The sequence below is a fragment of the Pseudorasbora parva genome, chromosome 4, assembly GCF_024679245.1.
Source record: "Pseudorasbora parva isolate DD20220531a chromosome 4, ASM2467924v1, whole genome shotgun sequence".
In the NCBI taxonomy this organism is placed as follows: domain Eukaryota; kingdom Metazoa; phylum Chordata; class Actinopteri; order Cypriniformes; family Gobionidae; genus Pseudorasbora; species Pseudorasbora parva.
Window position 1 is genome coordinate 14420588 of NC_090175.1, and position 26577 is coordinate 14447164.

General features: G+C 37.8%; 1 protein-coding gene across 4 annotated transcripts in view; it reads left to right on the plus strand.

Moving 5' to 3' along the window:
• Nucleotides 1–26577, plus strand: part of sorcs1 (sortilin-related VPS10 domain containing receptor 1) — a 302164-nt gene that overhangs the window by 246104 nt on the left and 29483 nt on the right. For all 4 annotated transcript variants that reach the window (XR_010904712.1, XR_010904711.1, XM_067441002.1 and 1 more), the window contains exons 10-16: nucleotides 448–594; nucleotides 6069–6171; nucleotides 10661–10737; nucleotides 13094–13185; nucleotides 13463–13570; nucleotides 14752–14869; nucleotides 21184–21317. Coding sequence is in view for 2 of the 4 variants with exons in the window: in XM_067441002.1 (XP_067297103.1) it covers nucleotides 448–594; nucleotides 6069–6171; nucleotides 10661–10737; nucleotides 13094–13185; nucleotides 13463–13570; nucleotides 14752–14869; nucleotides 21184–21317 (779 nt within the window). In the remaining 2 variants the exon portion in view is untranslated. The remainder of the gene's footprint in view (nucleotides 1–447; nucleotides 595–6068; nucleotides 6172–10660; nucleotides 10738–13093; nucleotides 13186–13462; nucleotides 13571–14751; nucleotides 14870–21183; nucleotides 21318–26577) is intronic.

Here is a 26577-nt window from a genome sequence, read left to right on the forward strand (position 1 = left end):
AAATCACATTTGGCCCTCGGATAGGCTGAAGAGTCCGGTGACTTGATTGAGGTCGCCACCTCCATGTAACATATGCTAAAATCTCAGCCGTTGGCGAGATTGAAATATTCATCAATTATTGAATAGTGAGTGCCCTCCGAGGCCCATCCTGGGCTGCCTCTCCTCCTTTCTAGTGCCTGCTGGCCCTGAAGAGATGTCACTTCTGCTCAGGACGGACATGGATTACCTTCTCATTCCCTTACATACTCTCATTCCACTCCAATAGATATATTTTACCAGGAATGGTGCATTTTAGAAGTTCACTTGGCTGGGTTTGTTGCCCCAGGGACACTAAGTAATAAATGCATCATAGGCTTGTTTACCTATAGGAGGAAATGTTGTAACTTAACAGATATGATTATTAGTGGTGTATCTCTTCCTCATTATCTTACTTATTCCCATCCCTAGGTGGCAGGGATAAAAGGCATGTTCTTGGCCAATAAGAAGCTAAATAATGAGGTGAAGACACATATAACCTATAACAAAGGCCGAGACTGGAGGCTCCTGCAGGCTCCCTCAGCTGATCTCAGAGGAAACCGAATCCATTGCATACTGGTGAGTGGAAGTGTGGGGAAACAGAAAGCAGGAGATTTGTCCAAATTTGACATTCAAAGATGAGTTTCATGAGGTCAGTGCTCTTTCCAACGGCCAACTCATCAGATTTTATCGGTTGAAAGATTAAACAAGGCTGGGTGTTTCTTCAACTGCAGGCACTTTGGATTGATTCTTATTAAACCCTTTTTTTTAATTAAAAATGTCCTTTTGATTTATAAATATTTATAAATCTTTGTCATTTATTTTGTCTTCTTTTAAAATGCTGCTTGATTTATTGCCTTTTTGTTCCAGACTATATAAATAAAAAAAACATAAACCATTTAAATATTTATTGGTTGAAAATTATTTATTAAACAAAATCAAATAATGAATTATAATTTCTGCCACATCCAAGAATGTTGACCCTAATAAAAGGTTTTATTTTTTAATTTTGATTAATTTTATTATTATTGTGTGTCAATAAAGGAGGGTAACTGAAATATCAGATGTGAGGGAGGGGGGAGCACTTGTGATTTAAAAAAAATATATTATTATTGTGCACGTGTCATTTCCAATCATGCTGCGATTTTGTCAAATTATGCAAAAGGTGTGAAACTGTGATTTAATTTGATACATCAAATGTTAGCTGTTGCAAGAGCAATGAGTCAGACATTCAAAAAAAAAAAAAAAAAATTGTATTTTGCTATAATACACACTATATTTTGAGATTAGTGTTGTTAAAATATTTTTTCTATTCAACAAAGTCACACAATGCAAAACAATCCAGGTGATTTTTGAAATTTTCAACTAATCTAGTGCTGTCTCTGGTGATTATTTTGGTAATCAAGTAATCATTCGATTATTTTGACAATTAATCAAGTAATCATATTATATTTGTTTAAGCTAGTAAAATAGACCTAAAATAAAAGCCTTTAAAATGACTTGAAATACATATCCATAAAACAATGATGCAATAATAATTGGTTCAAAAATGTATAAAAAGCAAGTAGTCATATAGTATTGAACATTACTTAAAATTGATAATGTAATATGCATAATACAAACATAATCAATGTAAAAAAGACACACACGCACGCATGCACGCACGCACGCACACACACACACACACACACACATACACACACTTTATAGCTTGATCAAATCCTTATTTAACATTGACCAAACAATATTTTATTCAAATGTCCACTTAATCTTTAATATTTTTTTTTTTCAAGAACGTGGGAATTGACATGCAAACTCAAAAAAAAAAAAAGCTTTTCAAACTTTTCTAAAAAAAAGGAAGGGTTTAAAGTTTTATTTTGAAATCACAATGAACAACAAACTTGCATATTTAGAAAGATATTAATATATTCTCCTGAGTTGGCGCAGGTTAATAAATGATTTGCATTACAAATCTGGTGTAGTGGCTGATGTTGCATTTCCAGAGAATAGTATGAGCAGTCCAAACTCATAATATATACACATCCATGGAAATTTTAACTGTGTGGCATCAGCTAGAAAAGGGTATAACAATGGGGCGTTCCATCTCCCCCATCCTTTTCACAGTAGCCTTTGAAATTATCCTCATTTGTGGAAGACAGGTGGTTAGAGGAGTCCGATCCCAGTCAGGTCAGAAACTTTTGGCTAAAAAAAGTTTCATGGATGATGTTACCACCTTCCTGTAGACAGCAGCATGCACCACCAGACTTCTGAAAAAGCTTAAATCTACTAAACTGGCCCAGGATAAAAGTAAACAGTCTAGTTACGCAGCCTCTCAATCTGAGTCAAAGGAGTCAGGAGGGACAACATCTCCTCCTCAGTGGCAGTGAAGAAATCCCATCCCTGATAGACCAACCAGTGAGAAGTTTGGGAAGGCTTTACACAGCAAACCTGTCAGACAAGAACATGACTGCCTCCATCACCCTACAGCTCTCTGATGGCCTTGAAAAGATCTACAAAAGCTTGCTACCTGGTAAAATGAAGGTCTGGTATTACACTCCAAAAGATGGAATCTAACAACTATATCCGGAAGTGGCTGGGCCTTTCTCAGTGTCTGACATATGTAGCCCTTTTTGGAAGAAAAACCTTGTACTCCCAATGAAATTAATCAGCTTGGGCTACAAGCTGGATCCAGCTGTGCAAAACATCAAGGCCCAAGCGCAGACTGGAAGGAAATGGAACGCATCAAAGTTAGTACACCAGGCCAGGTCGTCGGATTGGAGCAATATGGTAGGGCAGGCTTTTGTTGGGGAACACCACCTAAGATCGATAGCTTTAAAGTAGAGAGTGAACATCTGGTGATCTCCAAAGTTGTAAGGGAGGAAGAGGGGGGCTACAAAATCAAAGTCATGAGCCAATGCCTACAAGGGAGATGGACAACATGGGATACTGTCATTGACAGGGCCTTACTTCGGTCGACTTGTGGAGGATGCCTCAGGCAAGGCTGAGCTTCCTAATCAGGGCCATGTACGACACCATCCCAAGCTCCCAGATTCTGCACATTTGGTATGGCTCAGAGAAGATCTGCCAGCTTTGTGGCCATCAGAACCCCAGCTTACAGCTCATCCTATCCAGCTGCAAAACTGCACTGACCCAAGGACGTTATGGATAACGTCACAACCAGGTTCTGCAAAGCAGTTAAAGTCATCGAGGCATGTAGATTAGAAGCCAAAAGGGCCAGCCCAGCAGCAACTCACAGGCTGATCCAGTTTGTGAGGCAAGGGGCCGAGGTGCTAAGCAGCACCTCGAAGGAGTAGTCCTTGCTGTCACCCGGAGGCAACTGGGAACTGAGAGCTGATCTTGATCACCAACTGAAGTTCCCACTGCAGATCATCGAAACCTCCCTCCAACCAGACATTGTGCTCTAGTGTACCATCACAAGAACTGACTGTGCCATAGGAAGACTGCCTGGAGTCTGCTTTTGAGAGGAAGAAGGAGAAGTATGCGGACCTTTTAACTGCACGCACAAAGGCCCAGTAGAATTTGGCTGTCGAGGCTTCACTGGAACCTCCACTGCTCCTGAAGGTGTCAGAGGTGCCTGGTTGTGAAAGACACTAAAAGATGTAGCAGAGACAGCAGAGCAAGGAAGCTTCTGGCTCCAGAGAAAGGACAAGGTGTGGGGAAGAGAAGGATCCTAAGGCTGGCTGTAGGGAGACATCCCTGCTGCTGCTCCACCACCTGGAGATGTTCCAGGATTAAAGGAACGAAACATCAATGAAAGGTGGTTCCCGACTGACCATTCTGAGGTCAGAGGTTTGTCAGGCAGACATCCCTTGCAGGTATTCCTACCTGTGCTTACAACTAATTTGTCAACTCTGTTACAGAAACAATTAGGCAGTGTATAGAAATTACATTTGTAACAGAGTTTGACGGTAACAGATTTGACAATTTAAAACATTTCTGCCAATAACTCCACTTGCTAGTGTACATGCTAAGAGCACATGGCACTAATGACTCATGATTAAAAGACTATTAAAGGTGCCCTAGAATGATTTTAAACAATATTTTAAATTGTTCTCTCATATCTAAATAGAGGGTATGTGGCTTATTTAAGGGCAAAAATTGCCCAGATATGGTTTTACAGGTTCATTTACAACCCTAGAAAATGTCCCTAGGATGTAATGCTCTGTTTTTGCCTTATTTGGAAGAGTCATGAATATAGGGGATACAGGAACAGGGGATATTATCGTAATGTTGTCTTACTAAGAAACTTTCAATTTAATCCAAAATGGGTTCGACAGTCAATAAGAGGATAAAATCAGTACTTACTGTTTACAGGAATATGGTTGAAATCGGCCCTTTCTTTAGTTTTACGCGCTGAGCGAATCCTACTAGATGTTGCCCAAGGTCAGAAAAACTCTCTGTGGTGAAATGGGCCGAGCAAACAAACAACTTTAAATTAAATTGTTGCGGTATCCAATTATAACCATGAATGTTGACATTTTTTTATCTGTGGGAAGGATATGAAAAGTCCTCACATCCCCTACACAGCCTGAAACATGACATTTGTGTCCATAATCGGCCATTCGCTATCCTCGCGTGACACTTGTTTATCTGCTGAACTGATGATTCAGCTGTGCAGTTCTGCCTGACAATGTACATTGGCTGACATGCAAATATTGGGGGAGTACATATTAAGGATCCCAGCGATTACATCACAGGTGGCATTATGTTGAAAATAGCCTGTTTTTCCGTGGTGTTTTTCACAAACAAGATTTACATATGAAGGAGAAGGCAATGGTGTTTGAGACTCACAGTATGTGATGTCCATGTACTGAACTCTTTATATTTAACTATGGCAAGGTTAATTCAATTTTTCATTCTAGCGCACCTTTAAACAAGCCACTGTGTGATCAGTGATCAATTCAGTTTTGTTTTTGTTTAAAAAGCAAAGTATGGTACAGTAACATAATTGAGTCAAGATTTATGGACATTTTTTTTAAAGATAAAATTCATTTAATATTTAATTTTGTAGAATTTGGATTTTTTTTTTTTTTAAAGGATAAATTAAATGGTAATTTGCCAGTTAATCAACACGTGTGTATTACATTAGAGATGACATTTTTTAATCAAGAACTTTAATTTAATCGAGAAACCCTGGCAGCCATAAACTAACCATTTTGTATTGAATGTAATTTCAGTTCTTTCTGAGTATGAATATGCAGTATAAGATAAAGAATATTTGAAATGCAAAGTTTAAGTTGAAGTACTAAATTAATAAAACTAAAAGTGAAATAAAATACCCTTGTGATGCATGTCCTCTTCCTGACATTGCTTTATTCAAATTGAACTAGTTAGAGTTTGAAAAGTGTGTTTTAAGAGTTTATTTTTCTAAATGTCTATACAGAGCCGAAAGTGTTGTTGAAGAAATGTGAGATATGGTCACCATTCATCAAATTTTGCCCAATAGCATCATTATATATAAAAAAAAAAAAAGTTAATAATATGCAAACAGAATGTGTATTCCTGTGACATGGGTGTTTGGAATAGTTTTACGTAATCAGTGCTGCTTGTCATTTCAAATGACAAGACATATTTTTCATTCCGTGGAGATGTTATGCATCCCCAGTGAATGGCCTCCGCAACCCCCCAAAATGCAAACAAAAATAATTACCCTTTGATAAACTCAGCTAATTAATGGTCCCACTGTTTGGCCTGCCTTCACCATCCATTACAGAGCTATTTGTTAGAAAATGTCAAAGTTTTAATAAACCCCTAAACAACCCTTGCAACATGTGCTTACCATTGGCATTTCCAGGCTTATAATGAGAATTGTGTCACTAAAGGTTATTCCAATCAAAATTAATGTTGGGAGGGAAAAAAGTCACAAGCCTTTTCTGTTATGGGACTTCCTTTAATGGGATTTTATTCGAGCACAAGCACAATGACAGTTTAGTGGAGGCCACACACTGGGGGGTTATCGATTTAGAGACCCTACCTGATCTTTAATGTTTTTTTGTTTGTTTTTTTGTTTTTGTTTTTTTTTTTGCTTCTAGCCATACTGTTCCCTGCATCTTCAACTGCACGTATCAGCAAACCCGTACACTTCTGGAAATATAGCCAGCAGAGAGTCGGCTCCTGGAATCATAGTGGCATCAGGTGAGTTTGGGTGAAAGGACTGAGCCTGAAGTTCAGAAAGAAATGACAGAAAGCTCCAGAGGATATTAAATACACAGGCTAATGATAAACTGAATACAAACAGATGTGATCGTAATGAATGCCGGACACATCCTGAAAAGCGAAGCCAAAGCGTCTCCATCGCCCCCAGGTGGTTGGTCCCAGTATATAGCTCATAAACCCCGCCCCCTTCATGTATTATAATGGAACGGAGACAAACTTCAAATAATTTTTTCCTGTCATTTTAGGTAGTTTGTATCATGCTGATGCACTTTCAAGTGTTAGTTTTTTTTTTTTTTTTTAATAAGTTTGGTTTTAGCTAATTATTTGATGCTATAAAAACGGGGGTGTGACGTCATGATTGGCAGCTGTGGTTGACGGCTTCTCTGAGTAAAGTTGTCACTGAGGCACCAACGGACTTTTTTTTTATACGGGATTTCCAGGAGGAGATTGGAGCTCTAACTTTAATTTCTACATTTACATAATTCCAAACTGCAGGAATCTGTACTAACCGATTCTGCGGGAATGTGAGCAGGGTTTTGATATTGTCTGTCAACTTCCTGCTCACTACTCCGCAGACTCGGGTCTCGAATCAGTGCAAGATGCCAGCGCGGACATTGGCGGCTTCACTTTTCTACAATGGAAGATAATGAAGGAGTGTCGTCCATCTTTTTTTACAGTCTATGCTATGCATCTCAAAACTCTGACTATTTCTCAGAATTGCAACTTTACATCTCGTAATTCTGACTTTACAACTCATAATTGTACATTTGTATAACAATTCTAAAAAAAAAGTAAAATTCTGACTTTATTTCTTAAAATTGCAACTTTATTTCTCAGAATTGCTACACTGTAAAAAAATATTTAGAAATTGTTTTACCTGGTTGCCTTAAAATTTTGAGTTGAAAAAAAGTAACATTTTATTAAAAAGATTTTGTAAGCACGTTGGGTAATTGTGTGTTTTATTTCTGATGACGCAGTGAAACATCCCAAATAGTGCTATTTTCATGATTTATAAAAAAAAAAAATTGTGTTTCAGATACAATAATATTTTGAGTTTCTATTTATTAAACAAATTTCCTTCATTGTATCAACTCAAATTTTTAATTTCAATAGACTCACAATTTTAAGGCAACCAGGTTACTTACTTTTTTAAGTTAGACCAACAAAAACCAACCAATATTGTTTACAGTGTAGATTATTTATCATAAATTGGACTTTATAACTCAAAATTCACAACATTCACATTCACAAATTCACATCACATTTCTGAGAAAACAAACAGAACTGCTAGATAAGTCACACATTATTATTATTATTATTATTATTATTATTTTTCATATTTTATTCCACAGTGAAAATAAGCCCTGTAAAACTTTTGTCAAATTAAGTACTCACGACACAAAGCAGAATTCCCCCTGTATCTGAATAGGATACTTTCAATATGTCTTTACACATCTTTCTCTATTTATTTAAAAAAAAAAAAAAAAAAAAATCTGTTTTGTTTTTGATGAAAGTGTTGGCTTATACCACTGTTCTGGTCCATGTAGTAACACAAACTGTAGTAAGGTTTTCAAGGAAAATGTTTGTGTTAATTTTAAAATGAATGTGAAATGTGTCATTCCATTTTCGGATCCTCCTTTCATCTTTAAAGAAGCATTTCAAAGCTGAAATGACACATACTATAAGGGAAAAAAAAGATAATGCTCATGGATTATTTGTATTTTTGTTTTTGTTACAGACAGGTCAAAAAAATCAGCCTTGGCAGGTCCTGGAAAACAGAATACTTTTTAAAGTGTGTAGTTCTCGTATTCTTTCTTAAATCCTTGACGTCGCTGTGGTATTTGTACTGGAACTCCAAAGCAAAGCATATTAAAATTCCTTTCATCTTGAGTGCTTATGACACTGTTATTGTTGAAGACGTTCATTTTGTGCTCGTGCACAGGCATCTGTATATGGACTATAAACAAGATTAGTGTTGTGCTAGCATAAACAAATGGAAATGCTAAGTGCTACTCTTGAGATTAGCGGCAGAGACTCTTTGGAGTGTTCTTATGATTCTCTCTCCATCATCTTCTGTTTTCGCAACCGACTAACTCTTCCACCACTTCAAACTTCAAATGTTTATTTTATAAGATTGAAAGCGCTTGTCACTTTTTCATTTTACTCCTTCAGGCTTGTGTCTTCCATGACGTCCGTCGTCTATATTGCCTCCGGATGAACGCAAAGGAAATATAAATGTCTTGGCACTGTAACTATCTGGATAAGTAATCCTAGGAAGAGGCAAACTATCAGATATTAGGCTCTAAATTGACATTTAGTTGATTGATTTGATCGTATAAGTGGGGTGGGGAAAGCAAAGACTTTCCTGGGTTTCTTAGCTTATTAAATATAGAGGTTTTCCAGAAACTCGTAGTTAGCTCACAAAGCATCAGAAGGCCAGACTCTGTGATTATATTACACATGATGTATTTGCTGATCTATCTATCTATCTATCTATCTATCTATCTATCTATCTATCTATCTATCTATCTATCTATCTATCTATCTATCTATCTATCTATCTATCTATCTATCTATCTATCCATCCATCCATCCATCCATCCATCCATCCATCCATCCATCCATCCATCCATGTCTGTCTAGATCAGGCATAACATATGGCAAGTGAATAAAGGCGGGCGTACACGGTGCGATTTTTGCTGTCGTACGAACTCACAGACGATTTTTTTTTCTCGGGAGAAATCGCGTGGACATCGTGGATGCTCGTATGGTCGCGGCTCGCACCGTGTGAGAGGAAATACGAGACGAGCCGAGCACGTTAAGAGCACCTCTCGACCTTACGATAATTTTTAAACATGTTTAAAAAGTTCGGGGAGTCGGCCCGATTTTTACCAGCATATGGCTGTCCCCTATTGCCAAATCATGCACAAGCACGTCACATACGCTCAATCTATGACTATTATTAGCTCAGTGGCTACCGCATACTGCGTTCACACACACACACACACACACACACACACACACAGACACTTTCTCTCTCTCACGTGCACTCTTCTCTCTCCCTCTGGTTGTTTCGGTTGAAAGGAATGGCTTTTCAACAAATCATTTTCACACATTTTTTCTTTATTTTTTGTATCTGAAGCTATAGCAGCAACATTGAAAGCTCCGGTGTCTGTGTTACATGAAAAACTTGTGTGATCGCGGCCGGCTCGCGGTGCAAACAGTCTTGCCGTGTACCAGCTGATTTGATGCGATGATCAAATTAAATGACTCGTAGCGTCTGCAATATCTCACGACCTTCCGAGTGTCCGAATTCGCACAGTGTACGCCCGCCTTAACACTGATTATCTCTTCATCACGACACCTGTTAGTGAGGGGATTATATTAGGCAGCAAGTGAGCATTTTGTCCTCAGAGTTGATGTGTTAGAAGCAGGAAAATGGGCAAGTGTAAGGATTTGAGCGAGTTTGACAAGGGACAAATTGTAATGGCCAGACGACTGGGTCTAAGCATCTACAAAAATACAGCTCTTGTGGGATGTTCCCGGTCTGCAGTGGTTGATATCAAAAGTGCGATCAAACAGATGAGCTACTGTAGCTCAAATTGCTCGAGAAGTTAATGCTGGTTCTGACAGAAAGGTGTCAGAATTCACAGTGCATCACATTTTGTTGCGTATGGGGCTGTATAGCTGTGGACCAGTCAGGGTGCCCATGCTGACCGCTGTCCACCGCGAAAGCTCCAACAGTGGCACGTGAGCATCAGTATTTAACCACAGAGCAATGGAAGAAGGTGGCCTGGTCTGATGAATCACATTTTCTTTTACATCACATGGATGAACGGGTGCGTGTGTGTCGCTTACATGGGGAATACATGGCACCAGGATGCACTCTAGGAAGAAGGCAAGCCTGCAGAGGCAGTGTGATGCTTTAGGCAATGTTCTGCTGGGAAACCTTGGGTCCTGCCATCCATGTGGAAGTTGCTTTGACACGCACCACATACCTAAGCATTGTTGCAGACCATGTACACCCTTTCATGGGAACGATATTCCCTGGTGGCTGTGGCCTCTTTCAGGAATGAAAGCAAAAATGGTTCAGGATTGGTTTGAAGAGCACAACAAGTTTGAGGTGTTGACTTGGTCTCAAAATTCCCCAGATCTCAAACCAATCGAGCGTCTGTGGGATGTGCTAAACTAACAAGTCAGATCCATGGTGGCCAAACCTTGCAGCTTACAGGACTTAAACGATCTGCTGCTAACACCTTCAGCGGTCTCGACGGGTCAGGGATGTTTTGGCAGCAAAATGGGGGATCAACACAATATTAGGTCATAATGTTATGCCTATCAGTTTGTCTTTGTAATGAAGTATGTATGACTTTTGTGAGGCACAATCTGCTCAATCTTCATATTCGCATAGCTTTAGTTATCTGCTTCGATAAGCATGACTGTAATTATTCTGCTCTTCTTTCCATAGGTTCAATCGGCGCAGAGTTAACAAGCAGCAACGTTAGCATGTTCATCACCTCCGACGCTGGAAACACATGGCGGCAGGTGACTTCAGCCAGATGGGGGTGGGGAGTAATTTCAGCACTGATGCATATCTTTGAGCGGATAAATCCACGTGCCACATTCCAGAGCCGATAATCAAATGACACCTTCAGAGAACACAAAATTCAATGACATGTATGATGCCCGTGGGTGCATGTTTGATGATGCAATTTAAATTTATGGGGCCAGCTGTCTAATTAAAAATGGAGAGCTCAAATAATTAAGAGAAAATTGATGTGGCAAAAAGTTAAAGCATGCTGGGTTGGGCATGGGTTTGATGTCATATATCTTGTCAGTAGGAATTACAATCACTGGGATTTGAGAAATAGCATCATTTCAAGGACAGCAGACCTGTGGTTGCCAGCTTTTATATAATCAAATTGAAAGCCCTCCCAAGAAGAGTAAAGGAGATGAAATATTGTCATAACTCAGCCAGTCTGACATTATGAATAAAAAACAAAATGGGAACATGGGAGACGTATACCTGCATACGCAGAAGTTATTATTAATGGTGTTGTTTTTAACGTCGGCGCTAAACCAGCAAACAATGATTTTAGAAATGTGCAGTCCTTATTTATTATAGCTTTATGTTGATCAGGGCAACAGGGGTCAGCTGTGTTTCTTCGGTTATAATTACTCCACTGTGGCTTGGTTGATCCAACTTTTCCAGTGAGCTTACTGCCAAAGGAAAACAATGCAAACCCCACACAGTCTCTCGCTAACACGAACACTAGCCTCGCAATTAGCCTGTGAAGTGCTTAAGACAATCAGATGGTGTTTTTCTCCCCTTAAACGGACTTGCGCATGCTAAACGCTTGAAGCCCCAAGGCCAGAACTTAACGGGAATTCATATCAGCAAGAATTCACAGCGCATAAGTGAAGTTATCGCTGCTCTGGGGCAAACAAATGGAAAATACTAATGAGGGCCTCGATTTTCGGTGCAACTCTGCAGTAGGTCAACCTAGCATCTGGCTGGATTTTTTGCTCCGTAAGGCAATTACTTGTTTGGTACATGTTTGCAACTACTAGCAATTCTGTAATGGTGACTGGATGGGGTCATTTGTTTTAGGCATTTTTTGAGCTCTGTATATAAATATAAAGTATATGTACAATCCCGAGAACATTAACAGAATGCAATCAAACAGCATGGAACTAGCCTTAGCATTTGTTTATAAGAGTGTGAAGTTTTAGATGATCTATTACCACTTCATGTGTTTGTGAAATATGAGGACACAAATGTGTATAATGACATGGGTATGACATACAAGGGGAGGGTGAAATATGAGGATACTGGCCATGTCCCCACTTTTTCAAAATGCATATAAATCATACAGAATGAGTTTTTTTTAGAAAGTAAAAATGCAGAATGTTTCCTGTGATGGGTAGGTTTAGGGGCAGGGGCAGTGTAAGGGGATAGAAAATACGGTTTGTACAGTATAAAAAACATTACGCCTAAGGAATGTCCCCACATTTCACAAAAACAAACGTGTGTGTGTGTGTGTGTGTGTGTGTGTGTGTGTGTGTGTGTGTGTGTGTGTGTGTGTGTGTGTGTGTGTGTGTGTGTGTGTGTGTGTGTGTGTGTGTGTGTGTGTGTGTGTGTGTGTTCATTATTTTAATTAGAGAAATGAAAAACATGAAGAAACCCAAAATCAATTATTTCTTAATAAATTGCCTGTTTTTCATTTTAGAAGTTCATGCTGGTGATATGATAAAAATAGCTAAATCTTATCAAACCAAAAGTACGAAAATGAATTAAAACGTACCTCTATCTGAAAACTAAATTATATTTTTATATTGTATGAAGTTTTATAATTTATAACAAAATTAAAATTAATTATACAATTAATGGAACACCATACAATTTATTAATGTGTTTACTTACTATTTACTTTATTTGTTTTGCACCACTATAAGAAACAAATATATGGAATGATATTCTGGATAGTATTAAAAAGGAATTGCAAATTGTTTGCAACTGCATTGCCAATGTCTTATGGTATGACACCTAGACTTATTACACTGCCATTTTGGAAAATCAATCACCCATTTGCTATTTCACTTTCTCCGCGTCCTGCCCAAACCCGCACAAAATGGATGTCCAATGTCCAACACAGTCAGCTGTCAATCAATCTTGATGGTGGGGTTTATTAATATAGTCGGAAAGTATGCCACACCCTCACACATGGAAAAAAAAATCCCAACGCAATTGCAAATCACGCATTTGTGTTTTTATTATTGTCGGTGTCACACCGTCTGCAATTCCTTTTGAATAATGTCTTGAATAACATTCCATACTAATCCACATACATGTGCATATAGTGAAAAGGTTTAACTGTTAAACTCTCTATGTCTGTTGCAGATATTTGATGAAGAGTACAGTGTTCTGTATCTGGACCAAGGCGGAGCTTTAGTAGCTATTAGACACACCCCTCTTCCCATCAGGCATCTCTGGTAATCCCACACTAATTTCATCATTAATATTTCATTCATATGTTCATAAAAAGATGAGTCAATGCAATCACACCAAGCTGATTCGCATAATCACGGGAAGTGTGAACATTCTCATTAAACCCAGTAGACTGTGTAATACTTTTGTCTGGTAATCTAGATGAAATGTCTGAAAGGTGCAGTAAAGTTCAGTTTGAATTATTTTCCAGCTGTGTGTGGAAATGCAATCGTTTCTAAACTGTATCGTAGTTTCAGGTGTGTGCTGCTGGTTTCTGTGCAGGTTGAGCTTTGATGAAGGGAGAGTGTGGAACAAATACAGTTTCACTTCATCGCCCCTGTTCGTGGACGGGGTCTTGGGCGAACCGGGCGAGGAGACGCTCATTATGACGTACGTATGATGAATATTCAAATCACGATAATCTAGATAGATAATCTATCTATCTATCTATCTATCTATCTATCTATCTATCTATCTATCTATCTATCTATCTATCTATCTATCTATCTATCTATCTATCTATCTATCTATCTATCTATCTATCTATCTGTCTGTCTGTGTCTGTCCGTCCGTCCGTCCGTCCGTCATTCTATCATCTATGTGTCCGTGGATGGATGGATGGATGGATGGATGGATGGATGGATGGATGGATGGATGGATGGGCAAATAGATTATGTCTGTCTTTCTGTCTGTCTGTCTGTCTGTCTGTTTTTCTATGGATGGATTCTGTCATCTATGTGTCTGTGAATGGATGGATGAATGGATTCCGTCTCTCTATCTGTCTATCTGTCTGTCTATCTATCTATCTATCTATCTATCTATCTATCTATCTATCTATCTATCTATCTATCTATCTATCTATCTATCTATCTATCTATCTATCTATCTATCTATCTATCTATCTATCTGTCTGTCTGTCTGTCTGTCTGTCTGTCTGTCTGTCTGTCTGTCTGTCTGTTTTTCTGCCTGTCTGTCTATCTGTCTGTCTGTCTGTCTGTCTGTCTGTCTGTCTGTCTGTCTGTCTTTCTGCCTGTATTTCTATATTTCCACTTTATATTAATCCATACAAATTGTGCATAAAATGTGAATAGCTCAGTGCATTGCTTGATGATGCTTGGTGATATAAATAAAGCAATGATAAACCAAGTGATTTTTTTTAAAACCTTCCAGTAATGAATCACCTACTTTAAAAAGGAAATCGTTAAAATCATCATGCCAGTTCTGATTTCACATCATAATCCTCTGAATCCAGCTCAACCTGAAAATATTTTGAGAAGTATTTCATGAAGTTTCCCCTTGTAGGATATTCCTAGATACTTTCTGCAGTCTTTCTGACAGGCCCTAAAAGTGTTGCACTGTTCTTGAGTGTCAGACTTTCTCAATGTGAGTTTCAGACTTTTTGTTGACAGTTTGACGCAGGTTTCCACTGATGTGGTTTGACTTGGATAACATTGCTAAGCATTTCCTCTCCCTGTCCGCTCTGCATCGTTCTAATCATTAGAGTCACAGCGGTCTCGATATGCCACTGCTCGCCAGACAAACAGTGGCTGATGTTATGCCTTTGTTTGCAGGATCTTCGGTCATGTCAGTCATCGCTCAGAATGGCAGCTGGTAAAGATAGACTTTAGGTCTATCTTTAACAGAAGATGCATCGAGTCTGACTATGTGCCGTGGGATTTACATGACCAGGTGAGAAATCTTTTTTTATCATCTGGATCCCCAATCTGAATATTTGGTTACATCATTTTTTCACACATTATTTTATAAATCAGGGGTAGCTAAAACTAAATGTATTAAAGGCACAGTTCACCAAAAATTTATATTAGATCATCCTTTAATCGCCCTCAAATTGTTCCAAACCTGTATGAATTTATTTCTTCTTCTGAACACAGAAGATATTTTGAAGAATATAAGTGGTTGATGGTAGCCATTGACTGCCATAGTATGGGGGGAAAAAAACATAATATAATAAATATATAAGTACTTTTTGCCCATCGATTGTTTGGTTATTGACATTCTTTAAAGGGGTCATGAACTGAGAAATCAACTTTTACTTTTGATATATAAAATTTCATCAAAATATAAGAATATCGTGTACGTTTCTGAGCTGAAAACTTCCGCTTAGTCAAAGAAATGCTTTTATTGGCTGGCTCATCAAACGAGGGATCTGCGAATTTGCTGCCCAGCGATGTCAGAAAGCAGTGAAACGCCGCCTCAACAGAAGAAAAAGGCCTGATTCTGTAGCCCCACCAACCGATTCACGCATTCAAATGTAACATAAATAACATAGGCCTACGTGAAGCTAAACATACGTAGGCAAAAATCTAATGTTTGTGACATAATGTCAAATGTGACCGACTGAAAGGGAACCAAAATAATTGTTATTATTATTATTATTTTATTTTTTATTTACTTTAAAATTACATTTCCCTGCCAAACACATAATTTTCCGTTATTTGTGAGAAAACGCTTTCCTGCCAAACACGTAATTTTCCGGGTTTTCACTGTTAGATGCTAGGGGGCTCTATTACACATCTTTAAATGAGTACAGAATCTCCTGATCAAAACACACGCGAGGAAGACACAGTAAAACAGGGCATCGCATGTAAGCAAACGTGTGTAAAATAACACGATCATCAACATTATACATCATATAAATCAAAACTATCTAATGTTACTGAATGAAACATGGACCTAGGATGAGCTACAGGACTGTGAAGCATTAGGAGTGTTGATGGATTTGATCTACTCAATCTGTGTTTGACCATCGCTCTGAATCTGATACAGTCTTTCACCCAAAAAAAAAAAAATATATATATATACACTCACCTAAAGGATCATTAGGAACAACTGTTCAATTTCTCATTAATGCAATTATCTAATCAACCAATCACATGGCAGTTGCTTCAATGCATTTAGGGGTGTGGTCCTGGTCAAGACAATTTCCTGAACTCCAAACTGAATGTCAGAATGGGAAAGGCAAAGGAAAGGAATGGAAATTTTGAGCGTAGCATGGTTATTGCTGCCAGACGGGCCGGTGTGAGTATTTCACAATCTGCTCAGTTACTGGGATTTTCACACACAACCATTTCTAGGGTTTACAAAGAATGGTGTGAAAATGGAAAAACATCCAGTATGTGGCAGTCCTGTGGACGAAAATGCCTTGTTGATGCTAGAGGTCAGAGGAGAATGGGCCGACTGATTCAAGCTGATAGAAGAGCAACTTTGACTGAAAAAACTACAGCAGCTACAACAGCAGAAGACCACAATGGGTACCACTCATCTCCACTACAAATAGGAAAAAGAGGCTACGCTTTGCAAATGCTCAAAAAAATTGGGCAATTGAAGACTGGAAAAATGTTGCCTGGTCTGATGAGTCTCGATTTCTGTTGAGACATTCAGATGGTAGAGTCAGAATTTGGCATAAACAGAATGAGAACATGGAACCATCATGCCTTGTTACCACTGTGCAGACTGGTTGTGGTGGTGTAATGGTGTGGGGGATGTTTTCTTGGCACACTTTAGGCCCCTTAGTGCCAATTGGGCATCATTTAAATGCCACAGCCTACCTGAGCATTGTTTCTGACCATGTCCATCGCTTTATGACCACCATGTACACATCCTCTGATGGCTACTTCCAGCAGGATAATGCACCATGTCACAAAGCTCGAATCATTACAGATTGGTTTATTGAACATGACAATGAGTTCACTGTAGTAAAATGGCCCCCAGAGTCACCAGATCTCAACCCAATAGAGCATATTTGGGATGTGGTGGAACGGGAGCTTCATGCCCTGGATGTGCATCCCACAAATCTCCATCAACTGCAAGATGCTATCCGATCAATATGGGCCAACATTTCTAAAGAATGCTTTCAGCACCTTGTTGAATCAATGCCACGTAGAATTAAGGCAGTTCTGAAGGCGAAAGGGGGTCAAACACAGTATTAGTATGGGGTTCCTAATAATCCTTTAGGTGAGTGTATATTCTATGGGCTATTACATTGTTGTGAAAATGGTCAAAAACCCTGGTGGTGGCTGGCAACATTTTTTTTTTTAAATGCTGGCGGGGAAAGAGTTAATTGTATATATCGTGGATTAAGTTTTTTTTTTTTTTTAGAACGAATTTCATTTTTAAGCATAAACCTTTTTGTCAGATTTATATTTTAAAACAATATGACCCTATTAATGGGAAGTAACTAAATGTTACTTTTTATATGGTCTATGTAGTATTTTAAAAGTGTCTCAAGCACCGTCAAAAAACAACAACAACAACAACAACAACAAAACAACAACAACAACAACAACATTAACAACAACAAAAAACTAATCTTAATGTAACTGATGTCATCAAATTACTTTATTCGTGTCTTAAACCTTACAATTAAGGTAGCCCAGTAAAGTTCTGATCAAATACCTTTCTTCTTTGTCATGTCTTTTCACCATTGATGCTTTAGATTGAACTAAAGAGCGTGTCACAATGACTTCTTGTTGTCTGGATCGTCTTATGATATTCCTTTCTGACTGGCCCTGACATGCTTTCCCAGAATTCGCTGTCAAGACTATATTTGGAAAGATGGAATAATATATATCCCAAAAGTCAAACCAGAAGCGTCCTCTCACAGGAGAATAACAGATGTGCATTTATTAGTTGTTAGGACATGGCAGTAGACTGGCCTACTTTAACCTGAAGCCTTGTGGTACTTTCTATTTCTGTTACAAACTCTGAGAAGCAGAAGTTGACAGAAAAGAGAACAATGTCAAAAAACCCAACTTTTGGGCTGTAAACTACAGTAACATGCTGAGATGAGATGAAGCCATACATTGTCTGAACCTACGCAGTCTACATCCTGTGCTGTAGGCGTTTTCAGTGCCGCTCTGCACCGGTTTGTCTGATAAACAAATCCAAAAAAGAGGACATGACAGGCAACGAACCATGGCTGTAAAGCAAAACATTTTTAAGCCTCATGTTGTGTTCGGGTCATTTTGACCTGGTGGTTTTGTTTTTTTCCTGAAAATGTTAGTTATTTTCACATTGGACTAAAACTATTTTTTAAACTAATGATTTAAAACTAATGATTTTTCAGTCAAAAATGACCAGCCTAGAAAAAATTGCATGTAAATCTCGTGTTATGCTAAATTATCACCAAATATTGGATTCAATCTGTCTGTTAACTCTAAATTAGGACAGGTTTTGAATTTATTTTTGAAATTTTGAAACTGTAGGCCTTATTATTCTGAGCTTAATATAGTCAAAAATAACCATTGTAACAATACACACCTGTGCTACTGAGCAACTGAAAGAAAGTCCTAATTAAAAGAAAACAAACTGACAAAATATGAAATCAGTATTTAGTGATAATATAGCATAATAAAATATATTAAAACACAAGTGTAACTTTGTTCCATTTTGTTCAAAATAAAAGCATTTCAAAAACAAACTTTGTGGTTAAACTTTAAAGCGCACTATAGTGTGATAAACTGAATGTTTTCCCCATATTTTGTTGAATACTGAAAAAAAAAAATAGCTACAAATAATGCTTTTTTTCACTCAAAAACTGAGACGCACACTGTAAGCTCAAATCAGCTCCAACTCTGTAAAAGAAAAGTTGCTTCCCTATATTAAGTATGATCAACTTGGATGTCTGAGCTGTTGGATTCCCTCTGAAGTCTGAGCTGTTTTGGGGCCCTTTAGAAGTTTTGACATGCTCTGACATTTGTGCTTTTTTCAGTTGCTTATACACATATTAAATGGCAAATGTGTCATTATACTGTATTTAACACAAAGGCTAGCATGATATGAGAGCAACATGTATATTCATGCTTGTATTTTTGAGAGAATAACGTTTATGTTTGTTTTTGTGTTTTTTTTTTTTGGAAAACCTAAAAATGCAAGACAGAATTAAGGCCACAAAACACACAATGGATATGGGTCCACAAGACTGATAACTAATGGGTGTTGTTTTCTAAAGTTTTTGCTTCAAACTGATGTGAGAATCACTGTCCCTACTTTTTCACATAAAACAATAATAATAATAACATTTAATAATTAAAATGTTGTGAAAGGGTGTGAATAATCACGAATAATGCTGTGGTATGGGACTGAGAGAGCTAAGCAACAGGACAAAATAAATATATTTTGTTGTAGTTTGTTTAGAATGTAGACAACAAATATTGTAAATTATCCATTTTTTTACTATTCTTATATTTTTACAAATTTTTACTTATTTTTGAAAGAAGTCTAGTGATGTCATGAAGTCATGCTAAAAAAAGTGAAATTCTATCTGAACACAATTCAGCATTTAGTAAATAAAAGTACCTGAATAATTGGTTATGATGAATGTTATAAATAAAATATTTGGGATTTAGAACAACATAATGTAATGAAATGGTTATTTCAAAATATATAGTGTGTTTAGGTTGATTGGAACATTTTTTTCCCCCAGTTATTTCGATGGCAAAAACAATCTGAATTTTGTTTGATTTTGTAAACTATCTGATATGCACAATACTTTGGTTCATTTACAAGACACACATGCAGTGCATGATCATGATCATTATCTGCTATTTGCCTATTTATAACCTTTTATTAAAATGAAGATATAATTTATACAAAACAAATTTCACTCTAAAGAAAGGCTTTCTACAAAACAAAACTTAATGAAGTGGTCAAAATAATGACTGATAAACTCCATGTCTTCTAATATATTGCTTATCTAATTGTGTGTCCTTTATTACTCTGCTGTTCACTTTTCCCAATCAACATATATTAAATACAAAAAAAAAAAAAAAAAAAATTAACAGTAGGCTATAATATTTAAACAGCACATTTTTTGCACATAAAAACGTCTTTTTTTTTGTTTTTGTGTTTTGTTCTTGGTCTTTTAGCTTGTTTTTCTGTACGCCTTGTCACATATCAGCTTTTGACATTGTTCTTTTTTTATATATAAGTCAAAAAGGACAAGGAGTCCACTAATTGCCATTGAAAATCAATGGAGGTGTTTTTTTTTATTATAAAAAAAAATAATAAAGAAAAAAATTGCAATGTCACGGCATGATAATCTAGGTCTACTTATTTCAACTTAACTTACATTAAATTAGTTGAATCTTGTACAACTCATAAAAAAGTAAAAAAGACCCCGATGGGTTATTTCGATGGGTTAAAGCATATGTTGTCATAACTTATTGGACATTTCATTCTTTACTTTGAAATAGAAATACAAAACCTGTCCTAATTGAAAGAAAACAAAAAGACTGAATCCAATATTTGGTTCCCTTTCAGTCGGTCACGTTCGACGTACGTCAGAACTGAACCGACGAATTGGGCAGATCCCAATTCGTCGGTTCAGTTCTGACGTACGTCTCCGTTCCCTCCTTCAGGGAACGAGGGTTACATACGTAACCGAGACGTTTTCATCTCACAATCCAAACTTTATAACTTACGATTCTGAGTAAAAAGTCACACAAAAAAAGTCTGAATTGTGACATTTTTCTCATAATTGCAAGTTTATATCCCACAATTCATTCGTTTTTTCTCAGAATTTCTCAGAAACAAGCTTCCATAAAAATCTGATGCGCAAAATAAAATGCTGTTATTTGTAACACTTATTTGAAGAAAGCATATTAACAAAACAAAAGACTAGACAAACAATATTTTATTACAGAGAACTGAAATGTGAGTGAGAGATATAGTACCCTGAAACATTTGACAAAATGAACTCCGCCGAGTTTGGATGTGAGATATTAAATATGGAACAACGTAGTACAATGAGTGGGGAAAAAAAACTTTTTTTCTCTCTTTCCTATTTTCTCTCGTCTTCTTTCCAGTCTCTTTTTTTCTCAATTCAAGGTGATACACACATGCTTCATTGTTATGAATTATTCATGTGAGAACTGAAATAAACTTGAACCAGAACGCCATATGCCAACTTTATTGAAGAAAATATTTGTGTGTGTGTATGTGTAGGCATGTACTGTATGTATATGTTGAAATCCTCCTTGTAGGGTGAACGCTGCCTCATGGGAGTCAAAAGAGTCTACCGAAAACTGAAGGCCATAGCAAGGTGTGTTATGGGTAAAACCTACTCCGTCACGATGATTTCCGAGCCGTGTGACTGCACTGGGTCAGACTTTGAATGGTAAGCAAACAATGTTTTTCTCTTCTTAAGCCCTATTCGGACTGGATTAGTTTAACATGGGGACATGGGGGTAAAGTCATTTTACCTCAGGAGGTCTGTAATATTAATGGCCAATTCGCACGGGATAAGACATCTCAGTAAAACTAGCAGAAGTGGGAGGAGTAACTGGCTTTACGCACCTCCTTGACGTCATGTGCGTATGACGTTACCGTTATAACGTGAGCAAACACAACCTGAGCGCCAGTCTGAACTCCGTCTCCAATATATGTGTTTTAATAAAGAGTTAGGTCCAGTCTAACGATTCTGATTGGATTATGTTGGTAGTAGACACTTTCCTAGAGCTAAAATGTGTTGTGCCTCTAATAAGTGCTTATGATCTTCTTTTTGCTTTAAATGATATGCGGAAAATACTGGACATTTTCCACAGATTTGTCCCACCACCTAAGTTACAACGCAACCGAATGCTTCAAGCGCAAGGTCGCAAAATGTGCTCCTTTTTTAACTTTTAAACAGGAAATGACGGAATTTTACCATACATTTTTACAGCAGGTCTATTCGAACGGGATTAGTATTACCTGAGGTAATTTTTCCGGACCTTTTTACAGAAGGTAAAAGTCTCGGTAATCTTTACTGACATTGTCCGTAATGATTACCGAGATGGCACATTCGGACGGGACTAAAATCACAGAGAACCTCTGGTAATAATTACTTTACCCCCACGTCCCCATGTTAAACTAATCCAGCCCGAATAGGGCTATAGAGTCAGGCTCTGTTCTAAAACATATTGAGCTGTCTACATAGTTAGCTACTTCTAAGGGAACATCCTAACTGTAAGTGAACCTGACTCATTAGGAACATTCTTTGTTGCGGATTGGGAATCAAAAAGATAATAATAATACAAATTTTATTTTAATTCAACAAAGATTTTTCTCACATGATTGCAAATATATCATCATACAGCATATAATTTATATTTATTTCCCACTGAATAATGCAACCCGAAGAGCTGAAAGAGTATTTAAAGTGTGCTCTGTCTCTTTTCTTCCAATAAATGAAAATAATTCACATAAGGTCCCAAGAATTTTTTTTTTTTTTTTTTTTTTTAAGACATCAGATAATAGTGGATTGAAAGTGGGACAGAGTGATCAAAGTGGTGAAGATGGACAAGACATCTAATGCCAGAATAAAGGCTGATGATTCAATGGCTGAATACAAACAAAAACAAATATGATAAAAGATTAATGAAGATTAGGTCACATTCATTTTTCAAGTTAGAACAATAGAAACATGAATGGGACTGTTTACAGGGCAATACAATATTTTATTTGAATATCATCTTTTTCTAAAAACTCACGACATGGTGTCAGAAAATGTATCAAAATTAATAGTTTATGAGATAAAATCTTCAGATATTAAATGAAGCATGAGCAGAGGTGTAGTTTTAGCATCATTTGGGTTTCTTAGTTTTATGTTTGAGCTTATATATCTCCATATTAATAACAGTCTGAGTCTTAAACATAGACTGTCAAACAAATATGGACGTAGTCTGTGACATCACGGGAGAGCAGTTTTGAAGCATAAAGAAGGGTCGGGCTGGTCGTTGCCATCTTGGCAGCGCTTCACTCCCGTTTAACTGACAATGGGCAAAGAGGCGGGACGTGGGTGGAGCTGAGGTGACGCAATGATTAACAGAAAGCAGACAAACAGCAATACACCTGTCACTCAAAGTGCCACGCCTTTGAACTTTAAGGTATAATGTTACGAATGAGTTTACATTCGTAGTCACAGTTGATTTACCCTCATATAGACCGCCGTATAGACCAAAACCACAATTTGTACCAGGCTCTAAACATGTTTTTTTCTGCTGTAAACATGGGCATTTTAATATGGGGCTCAATAAATATATTACTGACCCAAAACTTTTGAACAGTAGTGCATGTCAACAGTCAGGAAATTACAGGAACAGTAAATTTAGGAGAAAGATCTGAGACAGAGTTAATACTTAAATGAAACATAGCTGAGTTCTCCATTAGGTCTTATGGGTCCGTATTCACAAAACATTTGGTCTCACCACTAAGAGTTCTCCTAAATGGCAGTAAAAGTTTTTAGTTATGTGTTTTCTCTTAAAACGTATTCATAAAGCTGCTTAGAGCAACTTTTACTAAGGAATAAAAATAAGTCTTAAGCTAAGAGAAAGGGCGGGGTTGACCTCATTGCTATGGATGATGTCATTACACTTGCTAACTATGACCACAGTCATTGGCTGATAGGGGAGGGGTCTCTGCCAGTGATTTAATAGATAAAGGTTTCATGTTGCTATATTCAAATAAAATGTTTAAAGTAAGAATGTTGCCATATTCAAAGAAAGCTTTTAAAAAGTAGAGTAATTAAACAAGAATATGTTCAGCCAATTGTCAGACTCTAACATGTCTGCGTCTCGAGAGATTGCAGGATTCAAGCGATAAATGATGTTTACACAGCCGAGAGCCAAATCATCTAGTTTCCTCCACAGTTTTCTGCATCCCTCTGACACCCCGTTCCTCACTCTCGGTCTGCGATAGGGGGCAGAACTCTGGGTTTGGGCTAAATTCCAAGGTCAGAGCCCTTGATCGCTTCGGACAGCACGTTAAATGTGCTTATATTATTGTACTTTTTCAATCATTTGTAATATGAACTCGTAAAAACAACTACCACAGGTAATCTGACATTCTTTTTTCATTAAAGATACATAAATTATCATTATTGCCTCAATGTTGTTTAGTGTCTTTGGGCGGATTGCAGCAATAGCCATTAGGATTGTGTAATGATTTGACTTAGGAGTAATCTTGACTACTCCTAGTGTTTTGTGGATTTAGAAGCTAGTTTTAGTTCTAAAATACTTTGTGAAATACTCTTAGACCAAAAATGTAGGAGTCCTAAAATTAGGACTGACATGCCCATTATTTTTAAGAGTTCCTCCTAAATCGGATAGTTAAGAGCTACTTTTAGCCTTAAGATGTTTTGTGAATACGGCCCCTGAACTATAAAATGAAATATAGCATTGCAGCCCTAATTTTGTTAAGACAGAGTGAAGGAATAAAGTTGCGGCCAGTCAGAAGAAGGATTTTCTTGAGGACTTTTGCTACAGTAAGTGAAAACCGCTCAAGCTACATGAAGACAGCGATAGATGGGAATGGATGTGTTTCTTCTTGAAAATACATAGTCCCTCAGCGGTACTGTTCTCTCCGTCTGTCAGCACCAGCCTCTCTTCTGTAGGATTTCACGCCGCACGCTTTGTGGCTTAAACCCTCCATTTGTATTCCTGACACTCCTCCCTCGTCATGTAAATGTGGCCTCTCCCCTCATTTTCCCCCGAATTATCAAAGTTATTAATGTTGCTGTTCTGGAAAGTTCCAAATTTGCAGTCCCCTCGAGGCCGCATGGAACAAAGCGTGAAAGTTGTTAATCAGGGAGTGAAACACTGCGTTTCCTAACACAAGCTGGCTGCATCTGTGTAACTTGTCATGGTAATTAGTGTAATTTGTTCTTTTGATTGGGGTGTTGAGTTGCATTGTATGACAAACAACTTTGGTTGGTTTTTGTTGTCTGACAGTTATGTCTAAAAATGTAGAAAATTTGTTTATTTTTGGATGCCAAGTATTTTTCTTCTGTTGTAAAAAATATTGATGCCTCAAGCATGTTCATTTTATCTCTAGATTATTAGATCCGACTATTAGTTCTGCTTTAACTCCTGGGAATAAAATACTAATTAAATTGTCAAGAAAATTATATATTATTCAATCTTTAAAGCATATAATGAACATAATGTCTGGTTAAATGATTTTCTTGACTTCCTTGATATATTTGTATATTTCCATAACTATAATGTGAGAACTAAATATCTAGTCCTGATAGCTAATAGAACTAGCTCCACATAAGGTATTGTCTAATAAATCAGGATGATTATAGCATTCTGACCTATTGTGAAGTCAATATTATGCTTTCTGAAGTCTCTCATTATAAATACTATCTTTGAGCAAGAAATGGCAGGATTTTTTGTTTTGTTTTAATTAGTCTGTGAGTTATGAAAGACAAATGTTATAATGGCCTCCAGTAATGATGAACGTGTTACGGTCGGTGAACGAGGAACAGGCTGAATACTCAGAAGATCAAAATACGAACTTAAACTTTAATAATGACGCTCAGGAACCAACAGAAAGGCAGGGAAATACGCTCCAACATAGTGACTAGGATGAGGACCCATATGACCTAGGCTGAGGGTTCAACTTAAGTAGTGGACAGAAACAAGATAATTAACTAGCCACAGCTGGGACAAATGAACAAAGTAGGGTAACCATGGGAACAAAGGATTGGCGGGAAACGGAAAAAAAGAATGAATCAAAATACAAACCGAAAGTCCTAAACACAAATAAAACTGTGACAGAATGAAAGACCAGTTATTTTAATGGTCTCTGTCTTGTCATGGACTCGTGTGCATTTGGACTCGGTCTTGACTCGTACTCGAACATATTAGGACTATTTCCGAGTCCACTCGAGTTCCATTCAAAATATTAATGATTAGTACTCTATGTTAATATTTCTTAAAATTGATGTTTGACACATTCAATGATGCATGATTTTCTTAAGCACAACTGCACATGACTAATGTTAGTGCAAAGGTAGCAGGATCAACCCTCAACCCTCTCTGAACTCAGTCTCAACTCGGACTCAACCCTCTCTGAACTTGGTCTCGACTCGGACTCGACCCTCTCTCAACTCGGTCTCGACTCAGACTCAGCCCTCTCTGAACTCAGTCTTGACTCGGACTCGACCCTCTCTCAACTCAGTCTCGACTCGGAATCGACCCTCTCTGAACTCGGCCTCGACTCGGACTCGACCCTCTCTGAACTCGGTCTCGACTGGGACTCGACCCTCGACTCGGACTCGACCCTCTCTGAACTCGGCCTCGACTCGGACTCGACCCTCTCTGAACTCGGTCTCGACTGGGACTCGACCCTCGACTCGGACTCAACCCTCTCTGAACTTGGTCTCGACTCGGACTCGACCCTCTCTGAACCTGGTCTCGACTCGGACTCAACCCTCTCTGAACTCGGTCTCGACTGGGACTTGACCCTCGACTGGGACTCAACCCTCTCTGAACTTGGTCTCGACTCGGACTCGACAATCTCTAAACTCGGTCTCGACTGGGACTAAACCCTCTCTGAACTCAGTCTCGACTCGGACTCAACCCACTCTGAACTCAGTCTTGACTCGGACTCAA